This window comes from Strigops habroptila, chromosome 13 (genome assembly GCF_004027225.2).
Source record: "Strigops habroptila isolate Jane chromosome 13, bStrHab1.2.pri, whole genome shotgun sequence".
In the NCBI taxonomy this organism is placed as follows: domain Eukaryota; kingdom Metazoa; phylum Chordata; class Aves; order Psittaciformes; family Psittacidae; genus Strigops; species Strigops habroptila.
In genome coordinates, this window is record NC_044289.2 from 12,255,985 (window position 1) to 12,278,160 (window position 22,176).

Consider the following 22,176-nt stretch of genomic DNA (forward strand, 5'->3'; position numbering starts at 1 on the left):
AAATACTACACTAAGCCGGGCGTTGTTCTGAGCAGACCTTAGTAACCAAACAAAGCATGTGGAAAAGGAAAGGAGGAAGAAGTGTTTGTTTTGCTTTGTGCTGGTTTGGGTGCAGTGGACCCACTGAAGGCCCTCCCAGCTCTCCTCACTGCTGAGCAAGCAGGGACCCCTGGTTTAGCTCTAGGCATGCAGCTCAGCACAGAAACTCAAAATGGATCCAACAGGACCCCCTGTGATGGCAGACAAAAAGCAAGGGAATGGTGAAAGCCAGGATGAAGAGAGATTATTCTGTTTAGGGTCTCATTTTGGTTTTTTCACTTTACATGTTTCTGGTAGCACGTTCCTGGTGATGCTGGACTCTGTGAAGCAGCACTGCCAAGAAACTGAAGAGTTCACAGCAAAGCCATCTGTGACTTGGCACCAGTTCCTTCCACAGCCTCACTGCTTGACCCTATATTTACACATTAACTAGCTGAAATTCTTGCAACTAAACTCTTGCAAAGCTTTTTTTCTCTGTTACGGGGCACTGTGATGGATAATGTGTAAGAGAAGGCAGAGGGGATGCCTGCAGTACAGCTACCACAGCTTAAGTTCACTGTGCCTCAGCTGAGGAGAAGCTCTGATTTGGGAGAGGAGTGCCCAAGCAGGGTCAGCTGGGCCCCCTGAAGCCAAATGTTCCCCATTACTCAGGTGTATTGACCTTCAAGATGAGGCACCACATGAGCCTGGTGCCCATCAGCTCTGCCCAGCTTTCTAGCCTAGATGGAGCTGGACAGCCATGAGCCCTGGCTGGGAGCAGGTTGGGAACCACAGGAGTAATCCACCTCACTCACATGCCATCTAATAGGCTTCTAGTCACTTGGAGAAGTTGAAAAGGTTTATGAGTTTGGCACCCTGTTCGTCTGACACCTCTTTGTCAAGAACTGCTACTTGGGTGACGAGCTGCTTATTGTAAACTATGGAAATTACAGTAAACTCAGATTCTTTTGCCTTGAGACAGATTTAGGCATGTTCAGCTGCTTTCACCTGAGATCCCAGCCCTTCTTACACCTTTGCAGTTCCTTCACAGCACCTCCTTTTGTGGCCCCAGTTTCAGCTCCTCAGGCATCAAGTAACAGAAAAGCCCAGACAAACAAAAACACACCCTCCATGAGTCACAGGACAGGAAGAGTATTTCTTAACAGCAAACTAAATAGAAAATCAGTTTCGATTCCCCACACTGCTTAATTGCACTCTAACCACACATTTTCTTGAAGCCACATCTTAGTGCAGCACTTGGGATGTGGCAGCCTAACATTAACACACTGCTTACATGTGAAGTGCTAGTAAATTTATGTCTATTATATACGTATAGAGGGTATTCTCCCTAGTGATGTTAACCTTTTAACTGACTCAAAGCTGACCTGTAGCAGACATGGAAGCTCTGAATCCACTTCCAGCAGCGTTAAGGAGGCAATATTCTCAGTTGGGGAAAAGGCTGCCTTAGCAGATAGGATGCAATATCCAAGTCTGGCAAACAGTAGCCTCATTTCTCACTTCCTGCCGCTGCTCGTGACATTGTCCCCTCAGTGCCACTCTTGCCTGCAAGAGGAAGTTTACAAAGAGAAGAGTCAGCCATGTTTTCACAGTTCTGCCCTTCAACATCCCTTTGGGTTGGTAACTACAGCTGAAGTCTTTTAAAAATGGAGAAGAAGTAAGCGGCTCTGCCTTCCTGGCAGCTTCATGCCAGTGACAAACACAGCATGAAACAAGGCAGTACAACTCTGAACCTGTCCAAATCTGGTTGCAAACACACTTGGCACAGCCAGGAAGGCAGCCAGGACAGCGCAGTGCTGGGGGTCAGAAACCAGGAATCATAGAATCAACTAGATTAGAAAAGACCTTTAAGATCATTAGGTCTAACCATTACCCTGGGGCTGCCAAGACCACCACTAAATCATGTCACTCAGGGCCTCATCTACACAAGTAAGAATTCACAAGCGTGACACTCACCCATGTTGGGGGCACAGCTGCTGTGGTGGCACACCACTTATCACTGCAGGATCTTCTCCTTTTCAGTGCTTTTTGGTTAGTTCATGTAAGTAATTACCTTCCCCTCCCCAAAACCACATCTGACTGAAGCGCAACCAGTACAGAAGCCTCAGGAAGAAACTTCAGATGGATCACGTGAAACATGATGAATTTAAACTGAATTAAAAAAAGCCCAAAGAAATTTGAGGGAGCAAAAAGCTGATTGAGGTCGTTGACATTACAGACAATGCAGGCAGAAGGCACTGCTTAATGATCACCCCAGAAAAACCACAGCAAATACAGCAACACAGGTTAAAATGCTTTTTAATTGTTTATTATAAAATACATATTTAGATGCGAAGGCACTTTGAAACCGTTACAAGATTTCCATCTAAGACATTGTTTGAGCTGTTCAACAGGTCCAAAAAGAGTTTTTCTATCACTTAAAAAGGTGAAAAAAGAAAAAATCTGAACTGCACCCAGTTGTAGCACATTCATTTTTCTAACGGAGAAACACTTCACTGCCCAAAGCTGAATCAATTCCTCATCTCCCCCACCACACAGGAGGGGTTTAGGGACTGTATCCGCTGAACAGCACTGAGGAGCAGATCAGGACAGAAAGGTTGTGTCTTTTGTACTTTTTATCTCAAGATCTGAAGACAAATACTAAAAATTGAATAAAATTAAAGGAACTGAACAGACCAATCTACATGAAACCTCGTCCGCTGCGTGGCCATTTCCTCGTACTGCAGCTCTCTCCAGCCAAACCTTTTAGAAATAAGCACCTTTTCTGATAGTTTAAAAAAAAAAAGATTAAGTAATTAATAATTCAAGAACAAGTTACAGAGTTTGTGAACTTCCTGCTCACTGCTGAGTAGGGTCCCTGCACACGTACACCTTTAAGTACACGTTTCCTCTATTGTTGCTGGCCAGATTTAGTAGCTGAGACTGCTTGAAATCATGGCAGCATCCTTCCCTGGAGCTGTGCTCCAGCACATCATGCAGCACATACTAAACCAACCAAGCAGTGAAGTGAACAGAGCTCCTTAAACAAGTCCTATGTAATTGCTCATTTTTTCTTCAAAGAAAATATTGAACAGTTTATGTTCAATAGACACATAAACTGAAAAATAGTGCTGAGAAGTCTCTCCATGGTTCTAATCTTAAATGCAATTATGAAATAAGATCAAGCTACTGATGCACAGTAATGGATAAACCTTGACTTTTCTCCATTTTGGTAAAACAAACCCTACCAAATTCCTCAGCATTAAAAACTTAGTTACAAGAATTAGATGCTGGCATTTCCAATGAATCCGAGCCTTCAATAGCTATAAACCCCCCCAACCACTCCCCCTATATACAAACCTGCCTTATCTGATGGGCTTACATTCAGTGTAGATACTACACAAGAGGCTATGATCTTCAGGAAAAAGAAAAATGAAGAGACAACTTGTTAGATGAATTTGTGCATTTGGACAGCTTCACAGGCAGCTGCAATGCACGTGAACAGCTTCTACGACAGGGCTGCTACCAGGCTTCCAACAGGAAAAGAGCAGCTCCATGGCAGCATTCCCTGGCTCCAGAGAAAGGCAATTCCAGCTCACTGAACCGTATCACAGTGCTTTACCAGATGTCAGTGTCCAGTCTAAGTCACTGCTATTTGTACTTTCTGATTCCTGCCTTTGTTACTGCAGAAGCTGTCCCATCCGTGTCACAACGTACACTTCTGCTGAAGTTGTGGCAGGAGATGGAGCACAGCACAAATCACACAGTTGAAAACTGCTCGGCTCTTCCTGAGGCTAAATGACCAATTTGTCCTCCACTCCAGTTACTCCAGAGTAAAATAATGCATAAAATTCCACATTACGTAAAAATAAGGCACTTTTTAAGATTTATTCCCCAAATACCAAAAGCTTGAGGAAACTTAACTGACTTCACTCGCTTCCTTATCATTCTTATTCCAAAAAGAAAACAGGTATTCCTAGAAGCTGAGTTACACTCAGAACTCACGAAGCTCCAAAATTAGGCTGGAGAACATCCAATATGGCTTTCTACACCTCACTCTTCTGCTAAAACAGCTCAAACAGAGTAACCTGGAGCACAGCTGGCCTTTGGGAATGAAGATCACCACCACCTGTCATTCTCTGGCATTCACTACTTAACCCTTGCTTTTTGCATCCTACGGAAGTCTGGTACAAGTTCAAAGTTAGAGAAACTTGGCAGTTGTCTGTATAAAAAAGCAAGAACTAAATAGCGTGACAGCTGTATCTGACTCCATAGCTTTTAGATCCTGCAGAAAACCAGGTTTAATGATTTGCTCTTTCACTGACAACATCTTGGAGACGTTTGAGTAGAACGTCATCATTCTCCTGGCAGAGTCGCTTCGTCGGAGATTCAGTGTCACTGTCAATCGTTATTGCTCGCTTCTTACTCCTGTGTTCACCTTGTTTTATCATATTGTTGATGTCCTTCAAACTCTGCAATCAGGATTAAAAAAACCCATGAGTTACTACAACTCCATTTCAAACTTACTCTGGTTTTCAGTTATCTGAGAACAAAGAGTTCTCCTGAACCTCTTTGCTGAGCGCGTGACAGATCCTACAGGAAGGATTCTACCCTTCACTGCAAACTGAGGGACTTGTTCAATGAAACCTCACTGTGTTAGAACACATCCTAATTAGGAGATTAATTAATCCTCCCTCAGATTGACCCTCTTCAACCTTTTTGCTCTCTACCTTAGAAGGGCTCCCACTAAATTTATACAGGAGTGCAGATCGAGGTGTCAAGCAGGCGCCGTTCTTGTGGGGTGAAACATAAACTGCGTGCTGCTGAGAGATGCGGCGAGGAGACACTGTCTGCTGCCTGATGTTGGGGAATGGAGACAAAGGAGGGGCTTCCATCTGCAAGAGAGGACAAATTTAGATAGGAGCTGAATCTGAAGATATTTAAGAGCAGTAACTTCACAGAAGGAAAGATTAATAAGCTTTCAGGTCTTCTTTAGAAGATTTTAGTCCGTAACAGTTAAAGAACGGACCAAGTATCCGCCAAACAACAGAGCAAATTTGGTTTCCAGATGCATTACAGAGATGCAACAGAGGCACTTGAGCAAATGAGTGTTGCATCAATATAAAGAAGCTGACACCGGGTTGTAAACAAAGCTGCACCTGCATTTGTCCTCTTGAAATGCTGCTTAAGCAACTTCTCATACCCCACTTTCATAACCACACCAGGTGAATAACAGAAAAATGACTGACACGTTTAGCTGTCAGGAATTACTCTGTGTCTGATCATTTGATAGAGCAAAATTCCCAACTACTTTACTTACTACATGGTCCTGGTTTGTGATATCGTACTTCAGTGCAAATGATTTTACTCTTTCTACATAGACCGCATTGTAAAACTTAATGAGATCTCCTCTCTCCTCTGTTCCCGACTCACTGGAGCTCTCTGCTGCGGATCGTCCCGAGGAACTGCCAGTTTTCACAGACAAGTCTAAGAACAAGAGAGAGCTTCAGATTTCAGACACAGCATCAGCAAACTGGGTGCTTCACATTCAAATTTACATTATCTAACTGACAAGAACTCATCCATAAATTCACTAGTTAATGAGGTGAATTAGAGGTGTGCTTCAGACAGGAGCAGGGTGTGCTGCACGTGGTTATGAACATTAAGAGCTGTAGCAAGAAACTGTAGCACAATCGACCCCTTTTCCTACTTTTATTCTGGGGAGTGGTACAAACCCATTTGTTGTTCTCAAAACTGACTTTTAAGCAGTCTGATAACTCCCAGCTTTTAGCTTCTGTGAAAGTTTCCATTGATCAGTTGGCAAAGAACAGCTTCGTGCTCAACTTGGGTCTGTTGCAAGGAAGCCACGACACCATTTGTTCATGTGTGTTATGAAATAGCTGTTTGGTGGAAAAAGCTGCAGCCACACAGCAAGTGTATTCCTGTTAATGTTCTCTCTCCCCTAACTAAGCCAGAATACAACCTCCTACCTTCCGTCCTCTGTACTGTTTACTGCCAAGCATAAAAAGGGCAACACAGAATAAAGCCTCTTGCAATCAGTGCATTGAGACAGACATCAAAAGCTTCAGCTGATACCCGTACATGTAACTCCTTAGTGTGTCTGCCTTGTGTCACAACACAAGAGTATGTTCCTGTAAACTGGTGTCAGAAGAGTGGGAGTTAATACTAGATGAAGGAGACACAAATCTATTAACTGAAGAAAAAGTCTGGCAGGAAAAGCAACTCAAGAACTTTGTAACCAAGTAGCTTTGTCTGACAAAGCACCGGAGCCCAGTGCCACTTCCAATGCTCTATGACATCCACAAACTGTGGAGCTGCTGAACCTACAGCAGCTCAGCTCTTTCCTGGACCCTGGTGGAACCCTCAAAAGACATTTATAAAGTGGTTCTAATACTTGTTCAAGCAGATGAATCCCACCCACAGTGGGTATTCACCACATGGAACAGATTTCTACATTTCTGCACGTGTCCTGGCAGCAGATCTGCTCTGCTCATGGGTTCACACATGGGCTCACACATGGGCTTGTGATCTCCCAGTTTCCTGACACGTCAGTAAAAACAAGCATGGCACAATCTTCATGCTTTTCTCAAATCCTCTTATCCCTTTCCTCCTCTAACCCAGAGCAAAGAAAATATCAACTGTTTAAAAGAAACCTGAATATAAGGAAATGGTGGTCTGAGAGTCTCCATTTTTATTTTCTGAAACAAGTTCTCCCTATTTAAGCCTTCAGGATAGGTGAGGTTAAGAAAAAAACCCTGTCATAATATTCCAGGTGCTCTTAATCTTCCTTTGTTAACCAGCTGCTGTCAAAAAAGACTCACAGAATGGTTTGGGTTGGAAGGGACCTTAAAAGATCATCTATTTCCAGTAAGATCCAAGACCAACTGCAGTGTCACTGACATGAGGGAAACATTTCAACCTCGAGCAACCAAATTTAAGGAAACAAAATGAACCTTTTTTCCAACTAGGAAGCATATTTTATGTATCTAACACACAGGAGGGCTACTGACAAGATGGTTTCACTTCCCCATTATTGACAGTTCGGTTCTTTAAGAGCCCACAGGTACACTTTTAGAAGCAGCAGATGACTTTGCTGTACCTACCTTCTGTCATCTCCACATCTTGGTTTGTATTTTTCTCCAACGGGCCATCAGCAGAAATATTTCTCAACAAGACACTCCTATAAACCTGCAGGACACCAGGGAAAAACACTCTTGTCAAGGAAAACAAGGAAGCCAGAAAACTAGGTGAAATTAATCTGAATGACAATGGATGTAACACTGGAGGGAATTTGACTTTTCCCTTAACAGCATCATCATCTTAAAAGCCACATCTGAGATTTCTAGAAAGGAAAGGCACTACTATTTACTTACATGGCTGTTTGCTTGGGGCTGATTTCTGTAACTTTTCATGATGTCCTGAAATGTTCGTTCCTCTTTGGTTACCTGGAAAAGAAGAGGCTGTTGAAGACCAAGTGCAGCAGCAAGTTTGGTTCAGTCTATTCAATTCACTTCTCTCTGTACAGCTTTTCCTGAGTATTACTATAACTACATCATTTTAAAACTTAGTTCTGGTGGCGTGAATATGAAAAAAACAAGTATTTTTCTGCTTCAGTCATTCCTTGTTAGCTACTAAAGCTTTTTGCTGCTTATGATGCATAGGAATTATCTATCTTCTGATTTTTCTTCTAGTGACACTAAAAAGTAAAGGAGGTAAATGTTAGGTAAAAAATGTATTTGTAAAATTGAAAACTGGATTTCCTACAGCTTGACAATATTGATGCCAAATGAGCCTAAGCTATGCTATAGTTAGGAGCACAGGCAGTCACAATTTGAACATCAGTTTCCCTCCACAGATAGTGCTCCTCTTCATGTGTCCTCCTCGAGAAGAAAAGCTTATCCAGCCCCAGTGTTTTAGAGGAGCCTGGGCTTAGTTTCACTTCTCTGATTTTGTGTCTGAATCAGACTTGATGGCCATTGTAACCATCAGCTCTCAGGTCTCCAACTTAATAACAACTTAAATCAGTGCTGGCAAATTAAATAAGAACTGAAGAAGTAGGAGTAACAGGCAAACAGCTCAATTCTTCAGCCTGAATCTTCACAAGCTAAGAGGATTCTTGTGGAATAGAAACTTTCCATCCTTCCTTCGAGTCATGAGCTCCTGCAAATTTTTGCACACACATAATTCTGCAACTGTAATGGGGTTTTTAGTTCAGACTACATAGATCATGAAGATGACAAACAGGATAGAAAACACAAATATGGGGGAAATGAGACCACGCACTTGTGCTGACCAGTGCTGAGGAAAAGAAAAATCCTCTCTTAACCAGCTGGCTGGTTGATGGGAACTTTTAAGATTTATGCAAAACAAGGAAAAAAACACACTGAGATTCATCCACTTCTTAGAAGGATTTTTCTTTTCCCTCCAGTAATGTGACATGAATAAAGCCATCAAACTGTAAAATGGGAAAACAATTTACGTTTTCAATTGACATAAAATACCCTGAATTTCTTAAAACTACATGTCACCTTTGCCATGATATAAAAGGCACAGAGGAGGAGCTGGTCCAAATGTCTGTCCTTCATGAGATCAGCACAGTGGACCAAGGTGAATTCAAAGCACGTCCATATCTTCCTGCGCAGGTCATTGGAAACATCCAGTTTTAAGCACAGGTCACGCAAGCGCACACTTGCCAGATGATAAACCTGGAAGACACACAGAAACAAGTGAAGCCAAAGCAGCTTAACCTAGCCTGCAAAAGTGATGTCCTCAAAGTAGAGCTGTTCTACATTTGAATAGTCATTTCTGCAAAATTCTCCCCCTTTACCCAAGACAATTGACTTCAAAGATTAAGGTGTCACCTCTGTTCAGCTGTTGGATCTCTAATGCTCATAGGAAATTGCTTAAAAACATTTTGACTATAGCTTCTACACCTCATTCACTGAAATGGAACACTTCAACAAGCACAAAGAAGGGACACACTTTAATTATGATTAAATATAATCTTAGATTAGCAAAATGATGGATTTTCTCCCCCTTTTTGATTACCAAAGATCTGTCTCAAAACCCAAGATAACTGTCAAGTGCAACATAAGCCTCTTCTATGTATTTCAGAAGTTCTTGCTTCATGGATAGAAATCAGGCACATTCTTTATGTTGGAAAGCAGAAAGAATTCATTTCCTTTTCACTTGCTCTACTGAATTTTCCAAGAAAGACAAGGGAAGAACTATCATTTTGAATATGATGATCACTGTAAAGAGAAGGTCAATATTTAAAGATGAATTTAAGTGAAGATTTTAGTTCTCTTTCATAACTAAGAGGAATATGTTGCCTATCACATGGCTGGTCAAATACACAGCTGCAGCTGAAGTACTCCCCAGCTGAGTGAAGTTAATCAATTCTTAATCCATTCTTAGAGAGAAACCATCACTATCAACATTAAAGAACAACTAGTTCAGACACAGGATGTGGCTTACAAGTGTTTACAGGAGTCAGTTTCTGTATTAAAATTTGCCTTAAAGATTGTTCAATGTAGAGTTCTCTTGGATGACAATACAGATACCCTAAAAGGGGGAAAACCTCTAAAAATAACTTCTCTAGTAAGAAAATAAAAGCAAAAAAATAGGTTTTCTAATATTTTTGAGATATTAATTTAGGTGTGTATTCTTTGCAGGCATTTAGGCAGTTACCCCTGCCTCCTCCAAAGAGCCCTCACACACTCCACATTGGAAATGAAAGCTACTAGAAACAAGTAATGTGAAGTTTACTCTGAAGCACACCCAGTTCTTACCTTACCCCTTAAATCCTTCATTATTTCAAGAAGTTCCTTCTTTCTGGAAACTTCTGGACAGTGTGTAATTCACCACTGCTTTCTGAGGCCACATACCAGCAGGATCAGCACTACTGGGGAGGCCTCAAAAACTGCAAATGAGAATCTCCAGACGCAGGACTCTAAACAGCGCAGTTTTGAACGAGCAAGACACAGGAGAATAATCTCATTTCTGGTATGTCTACCCCTTTAAAGTGTGGGAGACAGTAAAAACAAACAAGAGAAGTAAAAATAACTGATATTTCTTAGATAATTATTTATAGAAGCTGCTAAAAAAACCCCAAACAAACCATGAAACATCTCATGGGCAGGGGAAGGGGGAAAACTGAATTCTCTGCAAGACTCGACAACATCTTTTCCCTTCTCCTCCCAGGTATCTAAGAACTGCTCACACCAAAGGAAAGGTACATGAAGACTGAAAGGTCATGAAAACTGCACAAGGAGGCAAGTGTCAGCATGGCCACGAGCAGCAGCAAAGTGTGACCTCCTCATGAAGACACCTACCTTTCTGTAGAACAGTGCCAAGGATCCTGTCTTCTTTGGTTTGTTTCCTGATGACAGATGCACTTCATGTGCTTGGGTCCCCTGAGGGTGGCAGGGAGCTTGTGCCTCTGTCTTACATGGCTGACCTAAATTCATCAAAATGGGTATCAATGTGATTCCACCCATTTCATTTGCAATACCTGGAGATGATACATCCAGAAAGAAACCATTTGCTCTCCTCATGCTGCAGAGTTAAACTGCAAATCATTTATTCCTGCACGAACATTTCATACTAAATTCTCTACTGGATGCTAAAAAGACTCTTTGCCCCTCAGAGTCTTCAGAAATGATTAAAAACTGACATTTCTGGTAATGATTAAAGGAAGAACATGAATGTAAACAATCATTTCTAAAACTATCTGGAAGTACAACATTTACAAGAATTGACATTTCTCCAGCCACTCTTTTTAAGGGAGGTGGGCATTCCCTTTCTTTTTTTGGCATTACTCTGCAAACCTGACAGCACATGGTATAGAGCCCTTACCCAGAAATTCCAGAGTATTTCAGATTATAATAGACAAAAGTTAAACCAAACAGTAGTAAATCATCTTTGGAGCTGAGAAGCAAAGCACCGCTTAGTCTGTGGTGAGGTGTAACTGGAGGGAGCAAGAACTCTCCAGCTTTGTTCACAAGGAGGAGCCCTCTGGATGCTTGTCAGATGTCTCCACGGGAGGAGATGTCAGTGTGAGCTTGAGGTTTTTTTTGGATAAAGTGATACATGTTCTTTTAAAAAGAGAAAAAGCAATACGTGTTCAAGATGCATGGTTGGTCTGAGCAGATCTTAAGAGCAAACAAAATACACAGTCACAGGATCACAGAACCATTAGGGTTGGAAGTGACCTTAAAGACTGTGTAGTTCCAACCCCCTGCCATGGGCCACCTTCCACGAGACCAGGTTACTCAAAGCCCCATCCGACCTGGCCTTGAACGCTTAATCTAGACTTAAACTAGTAGCTAGTAGAGAAGACAAATGGGAAGAATTTATACCATGCAGTGGAATGGTGACCTTCTGTCCTGTTTTTCCTGGGACTGTAGCTGTGGTCATGGTCAGCACCGTTTGGCCAGGAGGAGCTGACACATTTTCAGCAGCAATGCTTGATGCTGGAGCAATCGTCAACTTAGTTCCTTCGGTTAAAACTTTTTCCATCTGCATTTCTTTGGGGGTGTCATCTCCAAAGAGCCTTCTCTTTGCACTTCCAGCCATGGGAGAACTGTAGCGCTCATGAACAGAGATTGGGGACAACGGCTGCATGTCTGGCACACAGAGGAGAAACAGAGAACAAAACATAAGAGCAGCAGCTTAACAGGAATGCTTCTCCACAGCAGGAGGAAAGCCTAACCTTCAAACTACTTCTAGTGATTGTTCTCCCAGTTCACTGTTCCTGGGTGATATGAACAAGACCTATAGTTTAACTGTCTCCTTTTATTTTGTGGTCACCCCAAACAGCTCAGTTCCACAATCAGGTGCCACATGGAAAACAAGAGTAATCAAGCTAACTTGCAGAGGACACACAGGATTACAGATACTTACTCCAGTCTGCTTAGCAGATTAGCAATATTTGTAAGTGCTATTCCTCTGACAACATTCCTCTATAGGAACACTGACCACATTCCCGGGATATGCTCTGTTCTGTATGTTTGGGCTTTTAAACTCTCTCTAAACAAAACCCACTCAGAAGCCTCTACCCTCATTCACTCCAGTGGATCACTCCCAGTCAGACTAAGCACACTTCCACTCCTCTGGCTTCTTCCATTCCTGCTGAAGCCTGCTAGCTGCTCGTAAGGATACCAGTGACACCAGTTTTCTTATTTCCCATGAAGCCGAAACCTCCTGGATATCTGGCTAGGAAAGACTAATGGGAGACTTTAACTCTGCCAAGATGGTTTTCTTGGTACTGGGGGCAAATAAACATTTCCAAAACCCACCGTGTTCCTCACAGAGAACAAAAAAAAGCCCTGGAAAAATCTGAATAGCAAAGGACAAGAAGCGATCTGATGGCAACCCACACAAAAGTAAGGTAACCTTTGCATCAAAACAGCAGCAAAACCTGCTCCAATTCAGAAGTGAAGCATGATCACCAACGTCTGCTGCCAGCAAGACACTGCAATGGTTTGACCAGAGCAGCCAGGCTTTCCCTTGATCAAAGAGGCTTCACCATTCTGACTGCTTAATTCAGATTCAAGATGGCTTTTTGCAATTATAAAGAAGTCTAAACCTCCTCCCCTCAAATTCACACAATTAAACTGTATCAGAAACCGTGAACATACCCCGTCTTAGACTCCCACCAAGATCTGTCCGAACCTCTTTTACTCGAGGATGAATGATAGGAGATACTGGCATCATAGGCAAATGCCCAAACCCGCTTCCTCCATTGCTTGTTTCAAAGTTATTGGGAAATATTACCTGAGAAATAAAAAATGTCAGTGTAAGACAACAAAGAGATTCCCCTTCCTTGTGCCAATCTATTCAGAGAAGTTTTTCTGCAGCAATTGTCTCATTTGAACAGTATAAAACAACAGTAAGAAAAGAGCATGAATTTCCTAATAAGAGGAGGATAGATAACATACTTCTTCACAGGTTGGGACCTTGTTATCCGAGGCCTGGAGAGCGTTCCAGAGTGCTGAGTCCCGAGTCCAGGCAAGGCTCTCAAGAATTTGTTCCTCAATGCTGTTGAGGTGCTTCACCATGTCTCTGGAAAGTCCTTCCTCAGATCGAATCAGGACTTCAATTACCTAATGGTAACAAGACACATGAAAGTCATAGTGTTCATGCTTAACACTCTCAAATCCTTATTTGTTTCTGAATCCTGTTTGAAACTTCTCTTCAATGAATGCTCCAGCCTCTTCCTCACATCTTAATCTTCCCCAACCCTCTTCTGGTGGTTTTAACCCACTTCCCAAACGAAATCCAAGAGTTGGAAATGGACAGATGTCTCATCAGTGCAGAACAACCCACTCCCAGAAGTTTTTTTAAGGCGCTGTCTCACATTGCTAAGCACGTACAGAACAAAAGCAGGAAACACCCACAGCACCCACCCAGCATGTGCAGCAGACCTAGGAAGATACAAGCTGACATATCCCCTTAGGCTGGGTATGTGAGAACACCAATATTTAAGCTTTCTTTCCTTTCAAACAAGCAGCCCATAACAAAAAGGGTTGAAACCCACCCTCCTTACAGTCCTAAGACAGTATTTATTTACCTTATAGAAATAGAATGGCCTGAGGTCAAGAACTTCAATGATCCAGGGGAAGGTTCGAGGTGAGCTATATGCGAAAAGCACGATCTCCAAGCAGCATGCCATGAGAGAGCGATGAAAGACATCTTGTTCCAAGAGAGCCTGAGGAGATTACAGAGGATGTCAGTGATCTGAGGTTTGGGAAATGGAAGTTTGAGTTTTGTGGTGCTAATACTACACAGCTTATTGCTGGAGGGAAGAGCTACTTCTTCCTCTCACCTTCCACAACATCCTCTTTTTACAGGGAAGTTCAGAATGGTAAAGACTAAAGACCAAAACCATCACATTTTTCATACTGTGGGCAAACGATCTGGTCTCCTTATTGTGAGCCAGAAAACAGAGCAAAAGCATTGCTATCTAACATGAAGTACAGCTACTGTTAATTGGATAAAGAAGAGAACAACAGTTATCTCTCCAAAAAGTAGTGATTCCAGAAGGCAATAAAAACTAAGATGGTTATGCCAGAACTATAGCATTTTTAATAGCAATAAAAACTACATTTAGGCACCTCCATATGTTCCCCTTTTTTAACATTAACAATACACACAGACTGCTCTCCTGCAGACTGCTCTGTTCTGGAACTACCTGAAGATAACCCCCCAGAGAGGCTTACAAAAAGTGCTCTCCCCTTTTGCCAGCTCTTCACTTACAGTCAGATCCTTCCCATGTAGTCTTCGTGTTTCTTGCACCATTATAGTCTCCAAGATTTTATAGTACAAGATCTCTGCCAGCATTAATCTGTTTACAGCAAAATCTGAAATTTAAAACCAACAGAGATGAAGCCCAATGCTGTTTGCATAAGTGGTCTTAAGACTAACCTGACCTTCTACTTGTCCTTCTCTAAGAAAGTAGTGCATGTGTATGTATGTACAGACTGCAAATCAAAAAAGTACGGTTAGAAATCCACTAGTGACAAGAACAGCATGAAATTCTAAAGTGTTTTGAAGGAGCATGTATTTTAATGTTTCTAGGGATGTAATTTTGCAGACAGTTGCAATAATAGTTTTCTTATTCACATTCCATTTCCTTTACATTTGAATCTAAGAAGAATGCAAGTTTACAATGTTTTAGAGCTGCCGTAGTTTCAGTGCTCCCTTCATTATCCCGTTCTGATCTGCACGCTTGGGTTTACTCTGTAGTAAGTTTTTATTCTTTAAAGTGTTCTGTTTGACAGCATCAGTTTTCTGTTTGGGTACGTTCTGGGTTAAAAACAGCTCCACTGTATTAAATACCTTAGGGATAGTATATATATGCATTTCATTTGCGCTGATTTAATGTTCAGAAACACCCCAATGCATTTCACATCCATACCTATATGTGATCCTGGTTGTTCATCTGTTGACTGAGTGTAGCTGCAACAGAACTTCTCACCTATTTCTTTCACCCTGCTCATAATGCTTTCCATAGGGCTGCGTGCACAAGACCTGAAGCAGAACACAAAGAGAAAAGCCTTGTTTGTATAAATAAACATCCAGTTTCAAACAACCCTCAAAACCCAACAACAACAAAAATACCACCCAAATAAAATGAAGCAAAGCTGCTTATACTGAGCTTTCCCCTAGAGAACAAAACATACAGGAATATTGTTTCCTTTTTTCCTTTCCTAATAGAGTTGAAAGGCTATGTAGATTTTGGAACAAGAGAAAGCAGGAGAAAGCAAAAGCTCAGGAGAAAAAAATATTTCTGCTAGGAGCAAGGTGGTAGGAAGGATGCTACAACAGGCAAGCACACATATCCCAACTCTTCAAGGCAAAGACTTAAAGGCTTGTTGACTAACACTACCCTCCTCCCGAAAACCTCTGCCAACAGTTACCATATCTTTTAATTGAGCTATACTTGGTTTAGCAAACAGCTAAATTAGCATTAGCAAAAGCTGAAGCTACATTAACACATTAGTGGTGACAAACTGGAGGGGGGGCTATGTTCAGCTCTCCTCCAGAAGATGAGATCATCTATAAAACAGAAGATTGCTCAACAAGAAATACAGAAACACAGACAAAAACGTTCTGCACCACATAAAAAAGCCAAATTTGAGCAAGAAAGCTGTGACAGGCATGAAAAGATGAGTCTCCCTTTGCATGAGAGCAGCTGCAGTGGATGTACTTACTCAAAAATAGCTATGAGTTGTTCACTCGGTGCATTTTTCAATCCAGCCACAATGCTCTGCAACCGGCTCACGCTTTGTGTTGCTGAAGCAACGGGAGTGATGACAGCTTCCTTTTCTCGTAGGTATCTTCTCCCAGTCAGGGGAGTTGAAGGTGCAAATGACCTTTTCTGTCAGAGACAAATAATAAATAAAATCAGCCAACAGAACTGTTTCAAAAACCTTTCCAAAGAGCACCTCACTAGTATGCGAAATTTAACTCAGAAGGGTTTTGTTTGGTTGGTTTTTTTAAGTAAAATATAAAATGAGACTTTACATCTTAAAGCTTGTAAATTCCACAGTTGGAACTGGATGAGCTTTAAGGTCCCTTCCAACCCAAAGCAGTCTGGGATTCTATGATCCTGTTTAAGGAGCAGTTATTTACTGAATTCCACAGGAAAGCAGCATCACCATTCCACCTCAACAAGACAGCATCCACTGAAGCCTGCAAATAGCATTCATCATCTTCCTCTCAGGAACAAGAGAAATTTCAAGTGCCCTCAAAGATTCAAATAGTGTACGAGGATAAAAATACTTGAAGGAGTACTTCCAGTGAGATCAACAGGTTAAACAAATCACCTTTTCAAAATGCTGCTGGAGATGACTCTCCACATGAGCTCGTGCTGCTGTTTTCCCTACTGGCACATCAATAGGGAATTTTCGAGGCGTGCCAATTTCTTCTTCAGCATCAGCACCGAGGAAAACTCTCTCGTCGAAGTCACCCACTGTCAGAACATACTCTTCATACTCTTTATTCAGTGCTTTGCTGAAAGAGAAGGCCAGGGTTTATACCAAAGGTTAAACTGCTGAAAACAAAAAGGTGCCAGTGAAGATAAGGTACAAAACTGAAACCAACATGTGTTCAAAGCATTGAATGATTTCAGCAGCAGTGAACAACAACACTTCACTACCCCAAGCAATCTGCATGCAAACCAAGTTTGGACAGAGAAAGAGAGAGGCTTCCATGCTTCCTTTAGACATCAAGCTACTTAGGAAAGAACAGGGACTACTCTATCCTTCCACACCACTATATTATTGAAGTAATACTATTCATTTTTAAGTAGAAATACTAAGAAGTTTCACTGCTTCAAACAGATCACAGCAACACCATTTCATATCTACCTTTGAGTGTTATCTACATTGTTAAAAACCATTGAGTATTCACTCAAAATTCTCAAAGCAAAGCAACACTCACCCTGCAAAACCAACTTCTTGGGTATTTTTGGAAAAGGAGGAAAAAAAAACCACCTTTAAGGAATACAGACAGAAAAAGCAGCTGCTGCTTATATTTTGCATTTAAATTAGTTTTCAGAAGTGAATTTAAAAGGATTCTGAAAGAATTACAGTCACCTCCCACAGAAATGCTCTACCTCTTTTTTTGTGGGTTTTGCAAATTGTTGCTTCCTTTTCTTCTGAGTACTTTAGTTACATTCACAGATTTATACACTCAGTTGGAGACTGATACAGGAATCTAAAGACTTCCCTACTCAGGTAAAATATCTGAGGTGTGTACAGAAACACATCCAGAACTTCAGAGGCAAAGTTTGGATTTGCATTAGATTACTCGAAGGTTACACCTGCCAGAAAATAAGGGCAAGCACCATAAAACCTGACATTAAGGAAGAAACTCTGCAGCTGACATTTGGCACATCTCAGATCCTGAAATAATTTCAGCCAGATAACAGCTTTGGCTGTCAAATAATTAAAACCCATTAGCTATGCTAAGGTAAAGGAACAGGAAAACCTGTATTATAGAAATCACAGCCTGGTTTGAGTTGGAAGGGACCTTAAAGCTCATCCAGTCCCAACCCCCTGCCACGGGCAGAGACACCTTCCACTAGAGCAGGTTGCTCCAAGCCCCTGTGTCCAACCTGGCCTTGAACACTGCCAGGGATGGGGCAGCCACAGCTTCTCTGGGCACCCTGTGCCAGCGCCTCAGCACGCTCATAGCGAAGAATATCCTCCTAATATCTAATCTAAATCTACCCCAAGATTCAGAACATAAGCTGTAACTTACCTATTTTCTGTGAAATTGCACAGATCTAACAGACATTCTCCTTTTAAAATCTAAGAATACAAAGCAGAAATATTTTACATAATGAAATCAAAACTGTTCCAACTCTCACAGTGTGAGGACCGATGGTTTCAGCCAAAAAGGAAATAATACTTAGGAGCATAATGAGACTAGTTTTTCCCTAGATCAAAGGACTACAATGCCATTAGCAAGACAAACAGATGAGGAGAAAGCCCAATTCTAACCAAGCTCTTGAAAAACTCACTCTTCAGAAACAGTGCTGCTTTTAACGGCTGCTCCATTGGCAGGTTCAGGACTGACCTGATGAGTGACTACACTGAAACTTCCACAGAGCTTGGAAAAAACTGCCAGGACCAAACCAGAGAGAACAACCTGCAACCTCAACCTCTTCCCACCTCAGCATGTTGCTGAACTCAAGCGGTAGGACCCCAGAGTATCATGGCAGTTATTCCATAAAATCATTTCACAAGGAGATTACATTTTTGCCTGAACAAATCATTATTGACAGTGTAGTTTCACACTGCCAAGAAAGGAAATCAAAGATTCTCTGCTGCCAGAAAAAGGCAAAACCCACGGAACTTTACGGCACACATCATTAAGAGTAAAATCTGCTTCTGCTAAAATACATGCAAAGAAAACCTAGCCCAGCCTGAGTCCATTTGCCTATTAGGACATTTTCCTGCAGGACCCATAGGATTTAAACGGTTTTGAGATCATTCATCTGAGCACTATGGTGCATTCTTAAAACTAGTGAGATGTACCTTCCTATCAAACAGTTTTGAAATGTATGGCTTAAAGTAGTGTTCCTTTATTCCTTTTGCTTCTACTAAAAGCCCATCATGCAGCTCACAGAGGGTGGCAATGATGCAAGGAGGATCTTCAGAGGCTTTCATCTCTGTCGTGCGGAAGCCCACAGGTAAACCTGGGAAAAAGGAGGAGGGGGAAGAAAGAGCCAATGGACCTTCAACTTCCTTTAAAAAGCACCAAGAGAACAAAGCGTATTTGATTTGAAATAATGTGTGCCCACCATACCTTTGAACGATGGATTTAGCAAATCTCTTCTATTTGGACACAAAAGGGCATTTGCAAAAATCAGGTCCAAGCAGCACAGAAGCAAATGATAGGAATTTACTAAATCATCTCCAATCATACGGAAATTACCTTTAAGAGACAGCACATCACGTCAAGCAACACAAGAGCAGTTCATAACTCGGAAGGTGTACAAACCATGCAGCTAAGAAAAGCAAGCCCTACCCTTGGTGTACACAAAGAGAGTCCAGCAGAAGTTGAAGAGATCTTTAACATTGCAGGGCATCCGCCTGGCAAGGAGGAAGAGGGAGGAGAAGTCAATCTTCAGTTCCAGGAAGCTGGAGCTTGTTTTACAGTAAGAATTTCATTCCATCTCCTTTCTCAAAAGACAGAGCTGCTGCCTATTGCCATTTCACATCAGGCACAATCTACACTACATGTTCCTTGTTGCAGCTTCCACTGACTGAGTCTTCCACCTCACTCCACAGAGCATTACACATGGCATTCCCAAGCTTCTGGCCCTTTCCTGAGCTAACGGCTGCCTCTGGCCTATGACCCCAGACACATCATTTTGCTGCTGTCACACCTCTAACAGAGCCCTCCCACGGTCACTCTGGAACTTTACATCACTTTTTAAAGCACAATCATGGAATCACAGAATGGTTTGGGTTGGAAAGGACCTTAAAGCTCATCCACGGGCAGGGACACCTTCCACTAGAGCAGGTTGCTCCAAGCCCCTGTGTCCAACCTGGCCTTGAACACTGCCAGGGATGGGGCAGCCACAGCTTCTCTGGGCACCCTGTGCCAGCGCCTCAGCACCCTCACAGGGTCTGATATTTACTTTTTTATTTTACTTTACTGATATTCACTTCTGTCTGACATTTAATCCAAATTACCCCTCTTTCAGTTTAAAGCCATTCCCCCTTCTCCTGTCCCTACAGGCCCTTGTAAAAAGTCCCTCTCCACATTTTCATATTAAGTATAGCCCTTTACAAGCAAAAGTCACAGGAAATCTCAAAAATACCTCTGTTTCCTGCTTCGCTGTGGTTTAGAAGTTTCTTCGTAAGGGTTTTGAAATACATCCAAAAATATTGGTTCAAACTTTTTGAAAATCACAGTTGACACTTCAAAATTCCTCTCCAGCCTCTCCACTCGCTCTCGGAATTCCTGTGGTAGATTGGACATGTCCATCCACTTCTTCATTTTGCTAAAAAACTGAATTAGACTTAAAAGAAAGAAGGAAAGTCTGCTTTATTTTGAGCTTTTCCTAGCTTCTTTTATTCTACTTAAAGAAAAAAGCCAAAATACAACATATTTGCTCCTTAAAAACTAATATGATTCATATACAGGTTTAATTGGATAGACTCCCAAGCTGTATATATTGTAAGCTTTTCACCTCCTATCTTGTTGTTTTTCTCCTTGACTCTCTTCAAGCCACAGGCATGGAAACACTGATTGTATTTGAAGGCTGCCAGCACAGCCGTGTCAGGTAGAGGAGGGCTGGAAGGGAAAGAAATCTCCATGTGTGCCGAGGGGGAGGCAGTAAAACCACAAACACGGGTTCGTGCCTGTTACCTACACAAAACCCATTAGCTGTAGGTGTACGTTGGCAACTCGAGTCTTATCTGGATCGCTAATGGAACAGCCAGGTCTTGTTTGTGCTTCAATTAACTACAAAAAGGAAAAGAAATAATCGACGTGGGTGGAACAACCGCTGGGCTGACACAGGTGGTTCTTCAAAGGCGTGAAGTTGAAAGTCACGGATTTGCATCTTGTTCCCATTTCTAACAAGAAGATTTATTGCTTTTACACCGTTACCTCAGGACACGCGTTTTACAGCGCTCAGGGCTGTGAGAAAACCAGCGGGTTCCCGAGCTGGTGGGAGCCTTATCACAGAACCACAGACTGATTTGAGCTGGAAGGGACCTTAAAGCTCATCCACTTCCAACCCCCTGCCATGGGCAGGGACACCTTCCACTAGAGCAGGTTGCTCCAAGCCCCTGTGTCCAACCTGGCCTTGAACACTGCCAGGGATGGGGCAGCCACAGCTTCTCTGGGCACCCTGTGCCAGCGCCTCAGCACCCCCACAGGGAAGAGCTTCTGCCTAATGTCTAAGGCCGGCGGGGCAGCGAGCTCTGCCCGGAGCGCCCTCAGCGAGCGGGGCGGGCTCACCTGAGCCTGGCGGAGCGCAGGATCCTGGTCAGCGACACGCCGTTCCCCTCCATCAGGCCGCTCCCCACGGTGGGCACCCGGCTCTTGCGGCAGGCCACGTAGAGGGCACAGGCCAGCCAGTGCAGCGGCTCGCCCTGCGGGACACGGACGGCGAGATGCGGGGAGCTGCGGGGGGGGGGGGGGGGCCGCGCCCCGCCCCTGACAGGACCCAGCCCCGCCCGCCCCACACCCTGACAGGACCCGGCCCGCCCGGCCCGCCCTCACCTCCAGGCTGTAGGTGCTCCGCAGCGCCGTGAAGTCGCGCAGGGCCTCGGCGGCGCTGCCCGCGTCCAGGTTGAGCTCCTGGCACAGCCGCTCGATGGCGGCGCCGGGCTCGGCGGGCGGCGGCTCCGGGCGGGACATGGCGAGCACGGCCCGGCCCGGCCCGCGCGCCAAAACGCCTTTGCCGGAAGGGAGCGGCGGCTTCCGCCGTGAGGGGAGGGGGGCGGGGCCTGAGGAGAGAGGGGCGGGGCTTCGGTGAGGGGCGGGGCCTGCGGAGGGGGGCGGGGCTTCGGGGAGATGGGAGGGACTTAGGGAGAGGGGCGGTGCCTCGCCCTCACTCGTCGGGGGCACGGCCCGTGTTGCGGGATGTCGCCTGTCGCGGGATGTCGCCGGTGGCGGCTCCGCGGGTGCTAGCGCTCGCCCGTCGCGAGGTGGCGGATCTCACGGCGCCAGGCCCACTGCGTGTTCACGCAGTGCTGGCAGCGGGAGCGCTTCGAGGGCACCGAGGTTTGGCTCCGAGGGCATGTGGGCACTGTCCCCACAGGCCAGGGCAGCTCTTGCACCCCCTCGAAGGGGCTCGTGTGACCCGCAGCCCACCGCGCAGACATGGGAGGTGGTTTCAAACCCCGCTAAGCACAGAATCTCAGCCTGGTTTGGGTTGGAAGGGACCTTAAAGCTCATCCAGCTCCAACCCCCTGCCACGGGCAGGGATACCTTCCACTAGAGCAGGTTGCTCCAAGCCGTGACCTTTAGAGGACACTTTAACCACCATCTAATGGTTCAGTTTGGGGCAGGGGCTGCTGGTGTGGGTGTTCCACCCTCTCTGAGCTGCTGGAAGGTTGTGGGGCAGAAAAATCTCAGAGCAAGCCCCAAGCGTAGTTATTCCTTCAG

General features: G+C 43.7%; 1 protein-coding gene across 5 annotated transcripts; it reads right to left on the reverse strand.

Moving 5' to 3' along the window:
* Window positions 1-2,317: 2,317 nt before the first annotated feature.
* RBL1 (RB transcriptional corepressor like 1) lies at window positions 2,318-21,459 on the reverse strand. Of its 5 annotated transcripts, none has more exons than XM_030503347.1 (22): window positions 21,289-21,459; window positions 21,025-21,158; window positions 19,877-20,077; window positions 19,078-19,142; window positions 18,856-18,984; window positions 18,585-18,745; window positions 17,806-17,855; window positions 16,368-16,554; window positions 15,753-15,919; window positions 14,957-15,069; window positions 14,296-14,399; window positions 13,610-13,747; window positions 12,978-13,142; window positions 12,678-12,813; window positions 11,397-11,663; window positions 10,371-10,549; window positions 8,565-8,741; window positions 7,410-7,481; window positions 7,140-7,224; window positions 5,336-5,502; window positions 4,746-4,910; window positions 2,318-4,487 (listed from the first exon to the last, which is right to left on the reverse strand). In XM_030503347.1, the coding sequence occupies exons 1-22, from the start codon at window positions 21,424-21,426 to the stop codon at window positions 4,317-4,319; spliced, it is 3,171 nt and encodes a 1,056-aa protein (XP_030359207.1). In that variant the 5' UTR covers window positions 21,427-21,459; the 3' UTR covers window positions 2,318-4,316. The 5 variants fall into 5 exon arrangements, with proteins under 5 accessions (XP_030359207.1, XP_030359209.1, XP_030359210.1 ...); XM_030503348.2 differs by having other exon boundaries at window positions 2,329-4,487; window positions 10,371-10,495; XM_030503349.1 differs by lacking the exon at window positions 21,289-21,459 and having other exon boundaries at window positions 19,877-20,523; window positions 21,025-21,113.
* Between the last annotated feature and the right edge of the window lie 717 nt (window positions 21,460-22,176).

What these genes read in the sequence shown, in the direction of transcription:
- RBL1 (XM_030503347.1), bottom strand. Translation starts at nt 21,426, where the DNA reads ATGTCCCGCCCGGAGCCGCCGCCCGCCGAGCCCGGCGCCGCCATCGAG. An exon ending in CAACTCATAGCTATTTTTGA is followed by an intron (nt 15,070 to 15,752) that starts GTAAGTACATCC and finishes GTTCTGCTTCAG; the next exon opens with GTCTTGTGCACGCAGCCCTA. An exon ending in TACATGGGAAGGATCTGACT is followed by an intron (nt 13,748 to 14,295) that starts GTAAGTGAAGAG and finishes TAATCTCCTCAG; the next exon opens with GCTCTCTTGGAACAAGATGT.